This window comes from Lepidochelys olivacea (genome assembly GCF_965140295.1).
Source record: "Lepidochelys olivacea isolate rLepOli2 genome assembly, chromosome: 3".
Taxonomy (NCBI): Eukaryota; Metazoa; Chordata; order Testudines; family Cheloniidae; genus Lepidochelys; species Lepidochelys olivacea.
Window position 1 is genome coordinate 15,905,542 of NC_140413.1, and position 17,366 is coordinate 15,922,907.

Below are 17,366 nucleotides of genomic sequence, written 5' to 3' on the forward strand. Positions count from 1 at the left end.
CCACTACTTTCTTTAGTGTATAAGGAATACTTCCTTCATCTATAATTAATTGACTACAATCTGTTGGATGAACACCCTTTTTAAAAACAGGGCCAATAAGTACAGAGCACCCCAGGAATATTAAACATAAGAGGATAAGAACGGCCATACTGGGTCAGACAAATGGGTCCATCTATACTCCTGGGCCAATGCTGCGCCACTGCGCACATACAGAATTCATGTTCTCTGCAGATTTCTTTGCTTCCCCACAGAAAATGACAAGGAAGCCAGAAGAGTGGTCATGAAACCCTCCCCAGCAGTGTAGGCGTGTCGTTTTGGGCACCTGGAGCAGTTGGTGGAGAGGTAAATCACTGTGGAGAAGGGGCTGGGCAGACCCCGGCCGCTGACTCCTACCCTGTGCTGATCTCAGCTGCTAGTCCTGGCTGGGCTGCGGGGGCCGGGAAAGGACAGAACTTCCTCTTCCCTTACAAGGAGCTGCTGGGGCCAGGTCAGACCCACCCCCAGAACCCTCCCCTGACTGCAGGAAGCTCTGCACTCCCTCTTGCTGCATGCCCCTATCATTCATCCCACCTGCATCCAGACTCCCCATACCTAGAATCCCCACACACAGTCCCCTGCACTCAAACACTCACCATGCTGAGCCTCAGCCCCTGCATCTAGAGCCTTTCTGCACCTGAACCCCCCTCTCCCTCCACCCCCTGCCGAGCCTCACTTCCCACACTGGGACCCCGCCATCAAGGTCCTCCCCCCTGCATCCAGACCCCCACCCCACTGTGCCCAACCAGCTGCACCCGGACCTCCACCACACTAAGCCCCACTCCCCCAGCATCCCCTGTAGAGTCCCTCAACGAGCCCCTGTGCATCCAGATCCCCCACCAAACCACCCACACCCAAATTGCCCCACACAGAACCCTCTCACCCCGCACCTGGATCCCCCCGCACTAAACCCCTCCACACTTGTATCCTGCTGGGCTGAGCCTGCTTGCCCCACACCTGGATCGGGGGCCAGGGTTGAGCATGTGTGAGAGACTGTCCCTCTCACTTACTATCTTGGTGCACCTGGCATGGAGGGACAGGGCCCTGGGGTGTTTGTGGGGCAAGCCTTGGCTCCTGCACTGTCAGTTGGGTCAACCTCATGGCCAAGTCCATGTTGGGGATGGGGGGGAAATGCAGGGTGATCTTCCACCTCTGTGCAGCCAGTGGACTGTGCTCCCCACTGCCATGCTGGAGCCGCCATCTTGTTTATTGACAAATAAAATACGCAGAACTTTAGAATACTGTGCACAGAATGTTTAACTTTTTGGCGCAGAATTCCCTCATATATCTAGCTCAGTATCCTCTTCCAACAGTGGCTGGTGCCATGTGCTGCAGAGGGAGTGAACAGAACAGGGCAATTTGGGTGATTCATCCCCCATTATCCAGTTCCAACATCTGGCACTGTTCTAAACGTTTCCAAACACTGGAAATGTGTATGCAAAAGTACTGACTTGCTTGTTCTCACTTTACAAGTAGGAACAAAACCTTCAAACAGAATTGTAAGCACAGTGAATGAAATAAACTTTTTCTGTTGCATGTGTGGAAATTGCTATGGAACAGAGCAAGTTTCATTAGATATTACCATTTTCTCTTAGAGGCAAAGGACACTGCTATGCTATGAGTAATATGTCAGAATTCTCACAAGGTTGGTAAGATTAAGATTAAAACCTGTTTTGTGCCATAATCAGGTAAGGTAGATTCTCCACAAAGCTGTAGGATTTTTCCATGCAATTGTGATTTAGGAACACAAGTCCCATTGACAGTCAGTGGGACTTGTTCCTTAAATACTATGGAAAATCCCACTTGTCACTTTTTGTTTGTTTGAATCTCTTTGGTAAATCTTTATGCTGTTGGTAACGGGGCTTATTCTACAGTATGTTAGTAAATTCATAAAAATGGGCCTGGAGGGAGGTGGTTTTATTGAAAAAAATACTGCTAAATGTATTTCTAAAACTTCATTGCAGTATCTTACAAATGCTAATTCTGCTGTACGCTGTATATAAACATTAGAATCAAATGAACTATGGTTAAAGGGGGCAACATTTTGCAATGTTTATTCTTAAGATTAGGAGTCTTATTAAACTCTTCTTGAAAGTTGATTTAATTTTGCTCCACCTGTAGACAAAACAAGATCTTAGGACCGTGGCTTTGTCCACCCATCTCTCCATGTTGATAATTACTTATGGAGATCGCTTCTTCTGAAGATCAGAGCTGCACAGTGGCTTCTAAATGGTCTATCAAGTGCTTTCCCATGCCTACTGTCTCACCTAGACACGGCAAGTAGCAACACTGGTAATAGCATAAGCAGCATAAGGCTGCTAGTGGTGAGAATGCCTAAGGCTATGTCTACACTACCACTTTTGTCTCTCAGGGGTGTGGGGAAAAAAACCCACACCCCTGACAAACATGAGTTTCACCGGCAAAAGTGCTGTGGACAGCGCTATGTCAGCAGGGGAACTTCTGCTCACGCAGCTAATGCTGCTTTGTTGGGGGTAGTTTAATTATGCCGGCAAGAGCGCTCTCCGGCCGGCAAAGAGCGGCTTCACGGGAGACCTCACAGCAGCACAGCTGTAGCGGTACAGCAGTGCTGCTGTAAGGTCCGTAGCGTGGACATAGCCTAAGAGTACTATAGCCACTCCTTGCCACAGCTATGGAAACAAAACTGTCCGATGATGCCTTCTAGGGAAGCTAGAAGGGAAAGGGCAGTGGCTGATCATGCAGATGTTATTGCCACTGTAGTATTCTAAATATATCAACCTAATGGGTACTGACTAGGAAGTATGTGTGTCAATTACTTGTGCCGAATGGAAGGATGGGAGCAAGGGGAAGGTGGCAATGCCATGGGCAGAACTGGGAATAGACCATCTCTAGTAGGGGTAATGTGGCTGGGGAACTCATGTCCATAACACAAATGACCGCTTGGCATTCATAAAAATGAAATTTTATCACTGCATCAGGGCCAATGGCCTGCCCTAGGTCATAGAATCATAGAATATCAGGGTTGGAAGGGACCCCAGAAGGTCATCTAGTCCAACCCCCTGCTCGAAGCAGGACCAATTCCCAGTTAAATCATCCCAGCCAGGGCTTTGTCAAGCCTGACCTTAAAAACCTCTAAGGAAGGAGATTCTACCACCTCCCTAGGTAACGCATTCCAGTGTTTCACCACCCTCTTAGTGAAAAAGTTTTTCCTAATATCCAATCTAAACCTCCCCCACTGCAACTTGAGACCATTGAGAACAGTCTAGAGCCATCCTCTTTGGAACCCCCTTTCAGGTAGTTGAAAGCAGCTATCAAATCCCCCCTCATTCTTCTCTTCTGCAGGCTAAACAATCCCAGCTCCCTCAGCCTCTCCTCATAAGTCATGTGTTCCAGACCCCTAATCATTTTTGTTGCCCTTCGCTGGACTCTCTCCAATTTATCCACATCCTTCTTGAAGTGTGGGGCCCAAAACTGGACACAGTACTCCAGATGAGGCCTCACCAATGTCGAATAGAGGGGAACGATCACGTCCCTCGATCTGCTCGCTATGCCCCTACTTATACATCCCAAAATGCCATTGGCCTTCTTGGCAACAAGGGCACACTGCTGACTCATATCCAGCTTCTCGTCCACTGTCACCCCTAGGTCCTTTTCTGCAGAACTGCTGCCTAGCCATTCGGTCCCTAGTCTGTAGCTGTGCATTGGGTTCTTCCGTCCTAAGTGCAGGACCCTGCACTTATCCTTGTTGAACCTCATCAGATTTCTTTTGGCCCAATCCTCCAATTTGTCTAGGTCCTTCTGTATCCTATCCCTCCCCTCCAGCGTATCTACCACTCCTCCCAGTTTAGTATCAGCCGCAAATTTGCTGAGAGTGCAATCCACACCATCCTCCAGATCATTTATGAAGATATTGAACAAAACCGGCCCCAGGACCGACCCTTGGGGCACTCCACTTGATACCGGCTGCCAACTAGACATGGAGCCATTGATCACTACCCGTTGAGCCCGACAATCTAGCCAGCTTTCTACCCACCTTATAGTGCATTCATCCAGCCCATACTTCCTTAACTTGCTGACAAGAATACTGTGGGAGACCGTGTCAAAAGCTTTGCTAAAGTCAAGAAACAATACATCCACTGCTTTCCCTTCATCCACAGAACCAGTAATCTCATCATAAAAGGTGATTAGATTAGTCAGGCATGACCTTCCCTTGGTGAATCCATGCTGGCTGTTCCTGATCACTTTCCTCTCATGCAAGTGCTTCAGGATTGATTCTTTGAGGACCTGCTCCATGATTTTTCCAGGGACTGAGGTGAGGCTGACTGGCCTGTAGTTCCCAGGATCCTCCTTCTTCCCTTTTTTAAAGATTGGCACTACATTAGCCTTTTTCCAGTCATCCGGGACTTCCCCGGTTCGCCACGAGTTTTCAAAGATAATGGCCAATGGCTCTGCAATCACAGCCGCCAATTCCTTCAGCACTCTCGGATGCAACTCGTCCGGCTCCATGGACTTGTGCACGTTCAGCTTTTCTAAATAGTCCCTAACCACCACTCCACAGGTTCTCCACTGAGGAGGAACAGTACTCTATCTGTGCAGTAGACATGGTCGTAAAGCTCTCTTCCTCTGACTGCTAATGGCTCTATGAAAGGAGTTCAGTTGTCCTTTGCCAGAACAGTGATTCTATGAGGGGGGGAGGTGTTTATTTGTGGGGAGTTAAAAGGGAGAGCTCCTGAGTTCTAACAGACCCAAAATGACCCCTTGTAGGGAAGTAAGCACAATTTTAAGTTGGAGATAATGTAGCTTAGAATGTAGTTTAAAAATAAACGTTTCTATTTCCCTTGTTCAGCAAATTCCAGCTCAAGAGCTTGTTTATTGTTGAAAACATAGATTTGTATTGCAAGGGCACGCACAAGGTCAGAAAACTTCCACTGTCCTGGAACCTGGCTACAGTTTGCTTATGACATGTAAAAAAGCATCCCGAAATGCAATAGTGCATGTCACAGTAGGTTGAGATGGCATTTGTACAAAGCAGGTAAATGTATGTGAAGACAAAAGAATTACTCTTAAAGATGAAGACTACATTGCCTTGAGAGTTCAATTTTCCCTCCCGTATCAGCCTCATCCCCAACTGATGATTACAAAGCAGGCAAAAGCTGGATGGAGAAGGTGCAAAATCCCATTGACTTTTAGGGGACTTGTGCTCCTGTGTCACTTGGGTTGGATTTTCCAAAGCACCTAAGTGCTCCCTGTGCTTTGTAATCTTGACAAGAAATTCTGCTAGTCTTGCATTGTCTGTCATTGAGGGAAAACATTTCAGCTAATTTGTTTGCAGTTTTAGTTTCCTAAAGCATGGCAGGAATGCTTAAGCATGTGCAGTGTGGCTTCTAAAAAACAGAATCAGTTATTAACTACTAAATATACCATATGTGGCACCTACAATCCAAACTGGTTTGAATTTTAGGAGGCAGGACTGTGATTAAAGTCCCTAGATCCCAATCTGTCCTTGCAATTTTGGTTCTGGGTTAAATCCAAAACTAGAAGGAGTCTTCTTTCAGTTTGCAGTTCCCATGGAACTGAAACCTCATAAGAAGAGCCAAACTTCCAGAAGTCTTACAGGAACTCTCCCAAGAACAAGTGCTCTCAAGAGTTTTCAGAGTAGCAACCGTGTTAGTCTGTATCCGCAAAAAGAAACTGAGTACTTGTGGCACCTTAGAGACTAACCAATTTATTTGAGCATAAGCTTTCGAGAGCTACAGCTCACTTCAGCGGATGCACGCAGTGGAAAATACAGTGGGGAGATTTTATATACAGAGAAAACATGAAACAATGGGTGTTACCATACACACTGTATGCTCTCAAGAGGCTTCCAGGGGTGCTGGTGGAAATATTTTGTAAAATCTATCTTCATTTAGGATCAGACTCTTAAGAAACTGAGTCAGGGCTTCCCATTTGATATTCTTGAAGTCAGGCTAACTTAGGTCTAGTAATTTTTTTCCCCCCTCAATACTTATGTAGCACTCTACAGCTGGAGAGCTCAAAGCATCTGATATGCTGGTTAGGTATTGTCTCCATGTTAAAGATGGAGATGCTGAAGAACAGAGAGGATAAACATTTTGCCCAAACTCTTGCCAGAATGAAAGTCACCTGCTGTAAACACTAGGCAACACTGCTTCTTTCCTAATTTAGAGTCAGACATCGATCTAATAACTGATTTAATATTTAATTTGTAGAAAGCAAAAGTTTTACAGTATTTTCAATAACAAGTTTATAGGCTGGTATGAATTTAAACCCCTGCAACTCTTTTATCAGCGTGCAATGAGATTGCCTCACAGTCACCTGTCTTGATAAGTAAGAACAAAAAATACGCTGGAGCTGTGGGAAGTAGCTGGCCAGCCGTACTAGACTTCTAAGTAAGATCTTGTTGAAGACTTAATACCGTGCATACTAAAGCACTGTTTATCAGTTTCTTCATTCTAGTGATTCAGGCTGAGTTGAGGGTAGATCAATGTTGGTTCCGGGAATGACATTATGACCTTCGCCATCCAGGAGAGCGTCCCACTGATCAAAACCTTTCTCCAGACCTGTGAAACATGGAAGCAAAACAAATGTGACCAAAAACAACAACTGTCTGAAGGAGACAAATGCAAAAATTATTAAAATCAAACTACCAGATAATGAGGTAATTACTTGCCAATTTCATCTTTTAAATCAAACTGGTTTGGAAGATGTTGGAACAAAATAAAATGTGAAGTGGGGAAACTTTAAACTATTTACACATCTCATAAATTAGAAATGAATAAAATGAGGAAAATTTAAATGTTCCTAACTTGAGGCACTTTAACCCGATCTTGCAGCTGGGAGAAACTTTTTACAGTCAAGTTACAAACCCAGAGAAAAGAGTCAACTGTCAAAGTATTCACACATTTTCAGCAAGGGGCAGGTCAGCAGGTACTGAGATAATTCACATTTTAATTTTTGTCCTATAGAAAATGGTGGATTAGTTTGAGGGGCTGCATAGCAATAAAGAGTTGATTAACGCTTAGTCATATCGGTCTTAATGGTCACCTGAGCCTTTTAAACAAAACTACCTTTTAATACTGCTACTCACCTAAATGTTTCTGCAAGAAGGCTAATGAAGCTTTGTTGCTAATATCTATAGCTATGTTTGGGTCTATTTCTCCCTTTAATTTGAAAATCTTTCCAACAATGGTACCAGCCAGGAAGGTAAAATCTGGAAAACTCTGATGTACTGATCCCCTGTAAACAGAAAAGAGACAGTTTTAAATGAGTTCACAGGAAGGCAGTTTTGCAATAAAAGGTAATGCATGTAAATCAAGTCATTTGCAAAGATAATCATGGATTATATACTTAATTGGGATAGGAGACTTGTATTCCTCTATTGCTACTGCTGCTTCAGGACTTTTCCATACTCTGTTATTTGGGAATAGCTTTTATTTGTTAAATTCGAAACCTGCCTTAATTGGAATAGCTTTCAAGTGTAGGAAGAACCCTAAGGGTAAATTCTGTGTTGAGGTACATGTCTACATGACTAGCCTTGAAGTCAAGGACTGCAGTTTTGTGTATGAATCTGAGATCCTTAGGGCAGCAATAATCCTCTGCCCCTCACAGTTCTTGCCCAGTTGGTTGGGATGTGTTGTCTAGTGGATCCAAATAATCATATTAACTGGATCTGCTCCCCACAGCCTCCAAATGCCCCCTGAAGGACCCTTGAAACTGTTAATAGAGTCACAGATTCCTGGACCAGAAGGGATCATGGGATCATCCAGTCTGACCTCCAGTATAACACAGGCCACAGAACTTCCCCCGCAAAATCCCTAGAGCATATCTTTAGAAAAAACATCCAGTGTTGATTTAAATGCTAGTGATGGAGTATCCATGGCCTGGAGTAAATTGTTCCAATGGTTAATTACCCTTGTTGAAAATGTATGCCTTATTTCGTCCAAATTTGTCTAGGTTCAACTTTCAGTCACTGGATCATGTTGTACCTTTCTCTGCTGGACTGAAGATCCCTTTATCAAATATTTGTTCCACATGTAGATACTTATAGATTGTGATCAAGTTACCTCTTAATTTTTGTTAGGCTAAATAGATTGAGCTCCTTGAGTAGTGGTGGGCAACCTGTGGCCCACGGCTGCATGCAGCCCATCAGGGTAAGCTGATTGCGGGCCGCGAGACATTTCGCAGACGTTGACCATCTGCAGGCATGGCCCCCCTGCAGCTCCTAGTGGCCATGGTTCACCGTTCACGGCCAATGAGAGCTGTGGGGGGCCGTGCCTATGTACGGTCAATGTCCACAAAATGTCTCGCAGCCCGCAATCAGCTTACCCTGATGGGCCACAGGTTGCCCACCATTGTCCTTGAGCCTATCACTATAAGGCATGTTTTTTCTAATCTAATCAATCTTGTGCTCTTCTCTGAACCTTCTCCAGTTTATCAACATCCTTGTTCTCTGTGTCACTGAAGGAATACACACCCCTTGTGTGGGATTCTTATATTTTTCTCCATCCCATCACCTTCAGGGCCATCTGTGCCAGTGAATGGATCAGGCATTTCTCTTACGTACTGGCTACAGAGGTGTTCTCTGCTTAGGAGAGGTGAAGGCCTCAAAAAGGACTTTTTTTTTATGGCCTTGGGCAAGTCACATGGCCCAGTTCAAACAGAAGTATTTAAGCACCTAACTTCAATTGAAAGGATTTGTGAGTAGGCCGGGGAAGTGGCTGGGGTATGCAGATCCACGGGTCACAAATTCCACCTGGGTGTTGCACAATGGGCTCCAGTTGCTACTCTAGCCCCCATTCTCACAGCCAGGTTACACAGATGATGGGCACAGCATAAGAACCTGAATACAGTAGAACAGATATCTTGCATCTTTGGTTGGAAGTCTGTATTGATTTGGTGCACAAAGCCCTTTGCTTTGACGCCAGACTTCTATATGAAGAGATTTGAAAACGAAAATGCCTTGCATGGTAAATACTTCTGGTGAGGTTGTAATAACTGGCACTGCTAGATTCCCACAGGTAAACCACCAACTCTCCTCAGAAGCCTGTAATTTTCCTCCTGTAGATTTTACAAGCAAAGAATCCAGTCTCTAGAGAAGAAAACAGGACTATAGTGCTGTAATACTTACTTGATAGTGATCATTTTTCTTTCTGTGCCAGTGGAGTAAAGTTTCTTTATCTTTAAAACATTTGAAGCCCACTGGAATTTTTCTGAGTTGATAAACAACAATGGCTGGCGGACCCTGGTATAAACTTCATCATCTAGAGGAAGCATCCATGCATCCAGAGCAATGCCACACCTGCAAAAAAGGAGCTATGCGATCATATCACTGACATAGAATGGTTCATAGGGTGGTCTCAGTATGCTTTGAGTTACAGTGTACATGGATAAATAGGCTATAAGAATTCCTGAAGGGATAGCGTGCTTTCATTGCAGACTGGAAATCCATTTGGTATGGCGGGGAGCAGGCCGATGTTCCACTCAGTCCTGTCCCTGGCCCCGTGAAGCTCTGGCAGAGACGCTTCCACAGGGTACCAAGAAATGAGAAAGCATGTGAGTCTGTTTCAGATGTTCTGGCTCCCTGGAGCTCACAGAAGCAGGGGGTAAGTAAGGAAAAAATTGTCCCTAGTAAGCAAAGCCATTTTCTTTACAATTGCTGTAATCATTACAGTTAGTACTAGTTAAATGAGATCTCAGCATAGCCAAGAAAAGCAAAAAGCTTAAATGCAGTTCGATGCCATCCCAAAGCCTGGGACTTGCCTTTGCTTTATGATACTTACTTGAATCTAGCTTCTTTGCTTAGAGCCTCAATGGCTGTAGCAGCACCAAAAGAGTGTCCCATCACAGCTATTCTGTCACTATCAATAGAACCCTGTAAAAGAAATCAAGATGCTGTGAGGAACGTTCCTTTCCCAACTTTTAGTCATTACGGCATATCTATTTTAAAAGCTAGAGACTACTAGAATGGAAATAGAAAGATAGCAGCTATAAAAACACAGCTTCAGGATCACATGAGATGAAACAGTCATACAACTAATATGGTTGGCTGATGTGGGGATCACAGAAAGAGAAAACAGAAAGGCAGTCAGGCTATTATTAAAAGGAGTCTAGATCTCTTCACTCACCTTTAAGAGAGTCCAATCGAAGTTTAAAGATAGTACATTCACTACATGTTTTCCAGAATTAATATCAAGAATGAGGTCAAGAGCTTTGATACACTCCTCTGTTCTCTGCTGCAACTAGACATAGATAAAAAAACAACAATTATCCTTCTGGACAGAAAAAACAAGCTGCCAGACATTCAGTTAAAACACTTAGAAAAAAACTTAGAAACATCTAGGGCTTCAAGTCATTGGGATTACGCTCATGTTCAAAGATAAGCACTTTGCAGAACTGGAGCTTGGATCCATAAATAGAAAAAAATGAAAGGAGCTGTACCAGTTTAAACCAGCAGAGAATTTGGCCCTGAGGACTGAAGTGCCAGTGGCCTTGAGCTTACTCTGCACAAGAGTTAATTTAGCCCCATGAGAGCAACTCCCATGGACTCAGTACTTTTCAGGAGCAGGCTTGTCAGGACTTGGATGAAAGATGTATTTAAAACTTGGCTGGTCCAGATGATCCCTTGTCTCTCTTGTGGGGTTCACCTGAATGAGCTATCGTGTTACAGTTGTTAAGGAAAAGTTAGCACATGTGACTCCATTTTGGTTTGGGGCCCACCATTGTCTAAAAGGAAGCACATCATGCACCAGGAGGAGTGTTCCTTAGACACCGCATCCCTGTGAAAATCCTCCTTGTCTCCAGCCTGCCTTGACTCCCAGTATCTGTTTTTTGTCAGTCTCTAACTCCCTATTTCCTGGCCTTTGATGTGAGGCCTCCCATCCGGATAATAAAAGTTACTGATGCATGGCTTTAGGACCATGCTGTGTAATTAACATACTAGTTTAGCAGGAGGAATGCACCAAGTAGGGATAGGTGGTAGATAAGAAAAGGGTTTGTTTATTGGCTAAGGTTTCCGATGCACGAGGGCAACATGCTTTGCTAAAAGGTATATAACCTTTGTATAATCTGTATTTGGGGTCCCCTCCTGGCTAGCAGGGGGGCACCACGCTCGAGCGTAATAAACTTAGTGTCTTTTGGGAACTCTGCAGTTGTGGACTTTGTTTATGTGCCTCAGCCTAGATTTGAACTGTGCGTGACCTATCAGGTATAATTCGTAGCATTTGTGTGCGTGTCCTACCAGGTATAATTCGTAACACAGTACAACTTGCCCTGTCTATACTGGAGCTTTAAAGTGTGTCAATATGCTGTTTGTCTTCATCTAGACAAGCCCTCAGTGGGAACCGATCAGAGAGCCCTTCTTGTGTTGTATACCCGTAACCTAATGAGGGTTGTAGGATGTTTTTGTATTCCTTTTGATTTTTATATTTTACCAATCAAGAAAAATAATCTCTCTCTTTCTTTGGAACCAGCTTTCTATGTGAGGGTGAAATTCGCCCCACTGCGTATGGCCAGCATGAGGCCTATGTGCCGCTGGAATCGCTATGAATCCCTGAAAGAAACACCTGCTGAGCTCCACCAGAGAGATCATTCCAATAGGCAGTAACTCGGCAGGTTATTCCCAATGTTTCTCTAACTGGCGTGAATTTAGGCTCACAAATAGGATATTGGATGTATATATGAGAGGTCAGTTGTTGCCTCATTGGTGTGCACACTGTCACCAGAGACTCACTAAGGACCTCATCCAAAGCCTATTGAAGTCAATGGAAAGACCTCTGCTGACTTAAGTGGGGATTGGAACACAGGAGAAAAACTGCTGGCATGCTTCTGCGGCCAGCTCCATACTTGGAAGGCTGTGTGGGTATAACTATATGGGTATACGATACCTGTTAAGCACTCCTAGTGTGGGGACAGCTTATGTCAGCAAAGCTGCTCTTTTGCTGGGATAGCTTATTCGAGGCCTCCCTCCGTCCCCCACCTCTGAGCAAAATATACTGCCAAAAGCACAGTTGTGCTGGTATAACCACATCTATCACCAGCAGGAGAGTGAATTTGTGTGGGGGGGTGGAGGGTGAGAAAACCTGGATTTGTGCTGGAAATGGCCCACCTGATGATCACTTTAGATAAGCTATTACCAGCTGGACAATGGGGTGGGAGGAGGTATTTTTTTATATTCTCTGTGTATATATAAAGTCTGCTGCAGTTTCCACGGCATGCATCTGATGAAGTGAGCTGTAGCTCACGAAAGCTCATGCTCCAATAAATTGGTTAGTCTCTAAGGTGCCACAAGTACTCCTTTTCTTTTCACATCTATGTTAGGCACTTTTGCCAGCTCAGCTCTGTCAGTCACAAATCATTCCTCATCACACTCCTCAGCAACATAGCTATGCTGGTAAAAGTCTGTAGTGTAGACCTGGCCTGAGGTAGGAAGTCTGATGGGTTAGTGGCCTTGCAAATATGTCAGCTTTAATCTATCCCTTGGCACCTATTGGGTGATAGATTGCATCTTCCTCAGTTTTTAGATCAGCATTCCACAACACATACCTGTTGGTGGCGTAAAGGAAATTCCTGTTCACCTTGGTTTAGTTTTCTGTAGAAGATCCATTCCTCTTCCGGATTTTCTGTAGCCTCTTCTCGTGCTTCAGAAACAGGATTTTCTTTACAGTAATAAGTAGCAGAAGAGGATTTATCTCTATAATACAGAAAAAAAGTTACTTCTGAAGGCTAGTTCACACTCATGCCAACAGTACTCAACCCACATGGACTTCAGGGCTGAAATTGTGTCTCGAATGAAGTTAATGGGACTAGTGCCACTGATTTCAGTGGGGCTAGGATTTCACCCCCTATCAAGAAAGACTGGCTCCTGGCATCAAGAAAATAACTAGAGCAGCATTATAATTGAATGTATATAATAAAGTCTAAATGAAAAGAAAACAGACCTTGTTTTGCCGGAATCTAATATTAAACAGCCACAAATAGTGCATTTAAAAAAAATTACATGGACTACTGCCAGCTCCCCTAGTCAAAGAATTCAAGTAACTTGCTCTTTGTTTAGATTGAGAGTTGAGCTATGGGAGTTACATGGGTTTTGAAGAAAATTAATACTATTTTAGTCTTTTAAAATAAATCCAAGTTATCCTGTACAATAAACACGACATTCTTTTTGCATCTTTTAGACTAAAGACGTTGCTGAGAAAAATGATCTCTTCCAGTCAAATAAATGTTTTTCAAATTTCAGAAGGTCTCAGGTTTTGCACACAGCATCTTGCAAGATCAAATGATAAGCATAGGACTTTGTGAAATAACTGTTCGCCTCTTCTAACCCAAAGAAGCAGATGTACTATACATACCTATGCTCCACAGCAGCAACTATAAAACCCTGAGATGCCATCTCAATGCAGATAGCAGAATATATAGTCCTGAAATCAAAATAATACACTGCTTAAATACACATAGTTTCAATACCTTGCTCCTGAAATAACATATAGGCCATGCTTGTACTACACCTAATTTAATATTGTACATTGTAGATCAATGCCTCCTTTCTTTCTCAAGTTACTAAGGGACTGATTTTTATGTGGAAGTCTGTACAACATTTTCAAAGTCCCACAGGAATAATAATAATTTCTAGCTCTGATATGGTGCTTTCATGCATAGAACTCAAAGTGTTTGAGAAAGGAGATGGAGAAACTGAGGCACGGGAGAGGGAAGTGACTTGCCTAAGGTCACCCAGCGGCTCAGCCAGGAATCCCTTTGAGGTCTCCTGAGTCCCAGTCCAGTGCTCTGTCCACTAAGCCATACAGCCTCTCTATCTTTATACCAACACCCATTTTGAAGAGGATTTTTTGAGGAAGAGAAACTAATGATTATATATAATAATACCATGTGCACAATACTTTACATCTTCAAAGTGCTTTACAAACCTTAAATAATTTTTTCTCGCAACACTCCTAAGAAGCAAGTATTTTCAAATAGGGAAACATATAAATAAACCAAAATTGGAGCAGGCCCTCAGTTTTTATAAATTGGCATTGATTTCCATGGAGATATACTACTTTACACCAGCTGAGGATCTGGCCCACTGTTTTTAAAACCAGTTTTAGCTAATGCTGTGATGGATCCAACGCAACTTTACTGGAATAGTGTTCAAAACCATTCTCAAGAACTGTCAACTTCCTGGGCTAAATTCCTCCCTAGCATAAGTCCACTGGGCGCAGTGGAGTTACATTGGAGAGTCACTTGTCCCCATGTGGTCTGAGGCCACAAACTGCAGCATTACCGGAAAGCTCCAAGTCCATGGGAAAAAATAATGAGGGGGTATTTCTCTCCAGGCTTGAAAGCAGCATTCCATTTTGCAGGACATGTCACTGAGCCTAGATAAAAAAGGATATCTGCAGTTAGTGTGGCTTCTCATGTAACCACTTATTTGAGACACGTTCTGATACCCTCCCTTACCTTGAGTAGCTGCTTTACTCCTCAGGTTGTCCCATTGATTTCAATTAGATTTTTGAGTGAGATACACAAGGAGAATAAGAGTAAAGGCCTTAGTTCGTATTCTGCACTAAAAAGCCTGATCCTACAGACACTTATTACCGGGCAAAGGGTGAAATTCCCCCCCATACAGAGAGCCAGCATAAGGCCTATCTCCCACTTAAATTCTGTAGGGGAAGATTTTCAAGGGCACAAAGTCAGTTAGGCATCCAACTCCTACTGACTTTCAATCAGAGCTGGGCACCTAGCCTCCCCTTTGTGCCTTCAAAAAGATTCCCTATAGGGCTTAAGTGATGGCCCTTTGCTCAAGGATGAATTTTACCCATAGGGCTTACTACTGGGAATATTCCCAGACACCCATGACAGTGATATTTGGGCACGTGGTGCAGTGAAACATACGGTCACAGTCACCTGAATGTTCCTGCCCCATAGGAAGAGGAGGAGAAACAGTTCTGCAAAGGAAATTCCCTTGAGCTCCTGCAGTATTAACACATTCCTCACATACAGGTGCCATAACTAAACTGACCATAGCACACAATGTCTCACTGGTAAGGCAATTAGAAATAAACTCATCTTACCAACATAGTACTGAAAAACTGTCTCTCCTAACATCCGGTACACGTTGAGGAAGTCGGAAAGTCCGCGATAATATTCCTTCCTGGGGATCCACTTGGTTTCTTCACTACTTGTGCCATTTTGTGAAGGATAATACAGACGAAAGAAGCTTCCCTGTGATTGAATCAGAAAAAGAAATAGATTTTCTCACTGAAGCTGCTAAAGAAGAAAAATATTTTTACCTAAGAGTTTAACATGTTAAAATGATACCACAAGGTGTAAGAGAGAGTCCAACGAGAAAATTAACAATAAAGGCTCAGCTTTGATTGCCACCAAATGTTACTGTATTTTTCATACCTGGGAACCAAACAGACATGATCTCTGGCATCCAGCTAAAGTTAGATAACATTCCCTCCCAGGATACCATTACAGCATTATTTCAAAATGTACAGTGCAAACTCTCTATTAACTTTAGAGTATTTGCTGCCTCCATTCTCTTATTTCTCCTTCTTTCCCTATTCTCTTCCTATTTCCTCCTGCATCATATTTCTTCAGACTTCTTCAGAGCCTGCATTTCCCTCAGACTTGTTTCAGGCAATATGTTCCAGCAGATAGGGCACAGACTGAGAGTCAGGAGATCTGACCTTTATACACAGTTTAAGCACTGACTTGCTGTCTGACCATTACTCCTCTGTGCCTCAGTTTCTCTGTCTAAACTGAGGACAGTGATACTTACCCTCTTTGTAAAGCATTTTGATAGCTACAGATGAAAGCTGCATAAATACAAAATATTACCATTAATAATTTTCTATAGTGTTTCTTCTTTGTTAAGTGTTTCAGATTATTTTCCCCTCCAAACCAATCTCTTTCAAGATGTTTTCATATCTGCTGTGGTCTCTGTTCCCCTATACATATTTTTATTAGTAGTATTTTCTCTCTCTCAAAGTCTTACCACTGTTCTCTCTCCCCTCTCAATTTCCTTCCTTTTGGGTCCTTTCTCTTCTTGTGAACCATGTATGCCATTGGGTATGCCATTGGGTATGTTTTTTCAATAGAATGTTTCTTCTGCAAGGACCACAGGGTGGGACTACGTACAAGTAATTTAATGTAATAAAGAAGGTGTCCATCAGATAAAAAGTATGTACAGTTTGCATTCTTGCTCTTTAGGACAAAAGTGACTTTGGAGCACACTATTCAAAATCGCTCACTGATTATATTGTGTTTTGGTGAATTAACTGTAGGAGTGCATGCAAAATGCCCTAAACAATAGGGCAAGATGGCTGTTAAGAACAATACTTATTTTAAACTGGACTTTTAAAAACAGTGTCAGATTGCCTGAATTTTAAGTTTCTGATCTATTACCCAATGCACATGAAGAGCTTAGCTGATGAATCTTCTCTCTATTTACAAATCACACTGTAATGAATGAGCCATTTTTGACAAAGGCTTATTTAGGAACAGATTGCAAAACCCTGACAGTGATGAGGAGTTACTCACCTGAACAGTCCCTATTGCATTACTCAGGTGAATAACTGGTTACCAGTGTGAGTAAATTTCATAATCTAGACTTTAGAGAATGTTAATAATCCAGATCATTTACCTAATAAAGGCACGAAAGCTAATTTGAAGCAGTTAAACTCTACCATGTGAACTACCCAATCATTATGTAATGTAGGCACACAATAAATCCTTATACAATTCACAGACAAAAATACCCAAATGATCCCTACTCACCACAATCACTACAAGCAAATTCTACCATACTAGCTTTGCTTGGAGTTTAAAAATGCCATGCCAATGCTACAGGAACTACCAACAACAAAGGGCAAGAGTGTCTTAGTAGAAAAATTGTGAGGCTACTGTATCTGAAAATGCAAATCAGCATTGACTAGGCTGAATGGGCTGCAGGCCCATTAACTGCTTAATACTTTATCTGCATTTTTGGGAACCTGAGAGATATAATTGCTTGGTTCTGTTATGGTTCTATACCAATTCTGAAGGCAGTAATCTTTCTTTTTAAATGGGTACAAATTCCATAATTGTTACTTTTTAACACACAGCAGAAATGCTATACCTCATCCCTCATTTGCCATGCTAGGGGGACTTTTCTGATGGGGACAGCTGCAGTCATGGGAGACCTTGGTGGTGGGTCTCCATTGGAGCTAAGTTGCCAGGAAGGATGGGGGCAGGTGCCAGGAACCCAGAGGTATGAGGGCTCTGGGTGAATGGTCTTGCATATCTCCCAGGATCAGGGGCAGGGCCTCTGGCTCATTCCATGGGGTGGCAAA

The 17,366-nt window shown here is 43.1% G+C and overlaps 1 protein-coding gene across 2 annotated transcripts in view; it reads right to left on the bottom strand.

Moving 5' to 3' along the window:
* Window positions 1-5,724: 5,724 nt before the first annotated feature.
* Window positions 5,725-17,366, bottom strand: part of PLA2G7 (phospholipase A2 group VII) — a 31,460-nt gene continuing 19,818 nt past the window's right edge. For both annotated transcript variants that reach the window (XM_084622085.1, XM_084622086.1), the window contains 9 exons: window positions 15,102-15,252; window positions 14,312-14,405; window positions 13,383-13,451; window positions 12,577-12,724; window positions 10,161-10,274; window positions 9,816-9,907; window positions 9,164-9,334; window positions 7,124-7,272; window positions 5,725-6,596 (listed from right to left, as the gene is read on the bottom strand). In XM_084622085.1, the coding sequence (XP_084478211.1) occupies window positions 6,484-6,596; window positions 7,124-7,272; window positions 9,164-9,334; window positions 9,816-9,907; window positions 10,161-10,274; window positions 12,577-12,724; window positions 13,383-13,451; window positions 14,312-14,405; window positions 15,102-15,252 (1,101 nt within the window). In that variant the 3' untranslated portion in view covers window positions 5,725-6,483. The remainder of the gene's footprint in view (window positions 6,597-7,123; window positions 7,273-9,163; window positions 9,335-9,815; window positions 9,908-10,160; window positions 10,275-12,576; window positions 12,725-13,382; window positions 13,452-14,311; window positions 14,406-15,101; window positions 15,253-17,366) is intronic.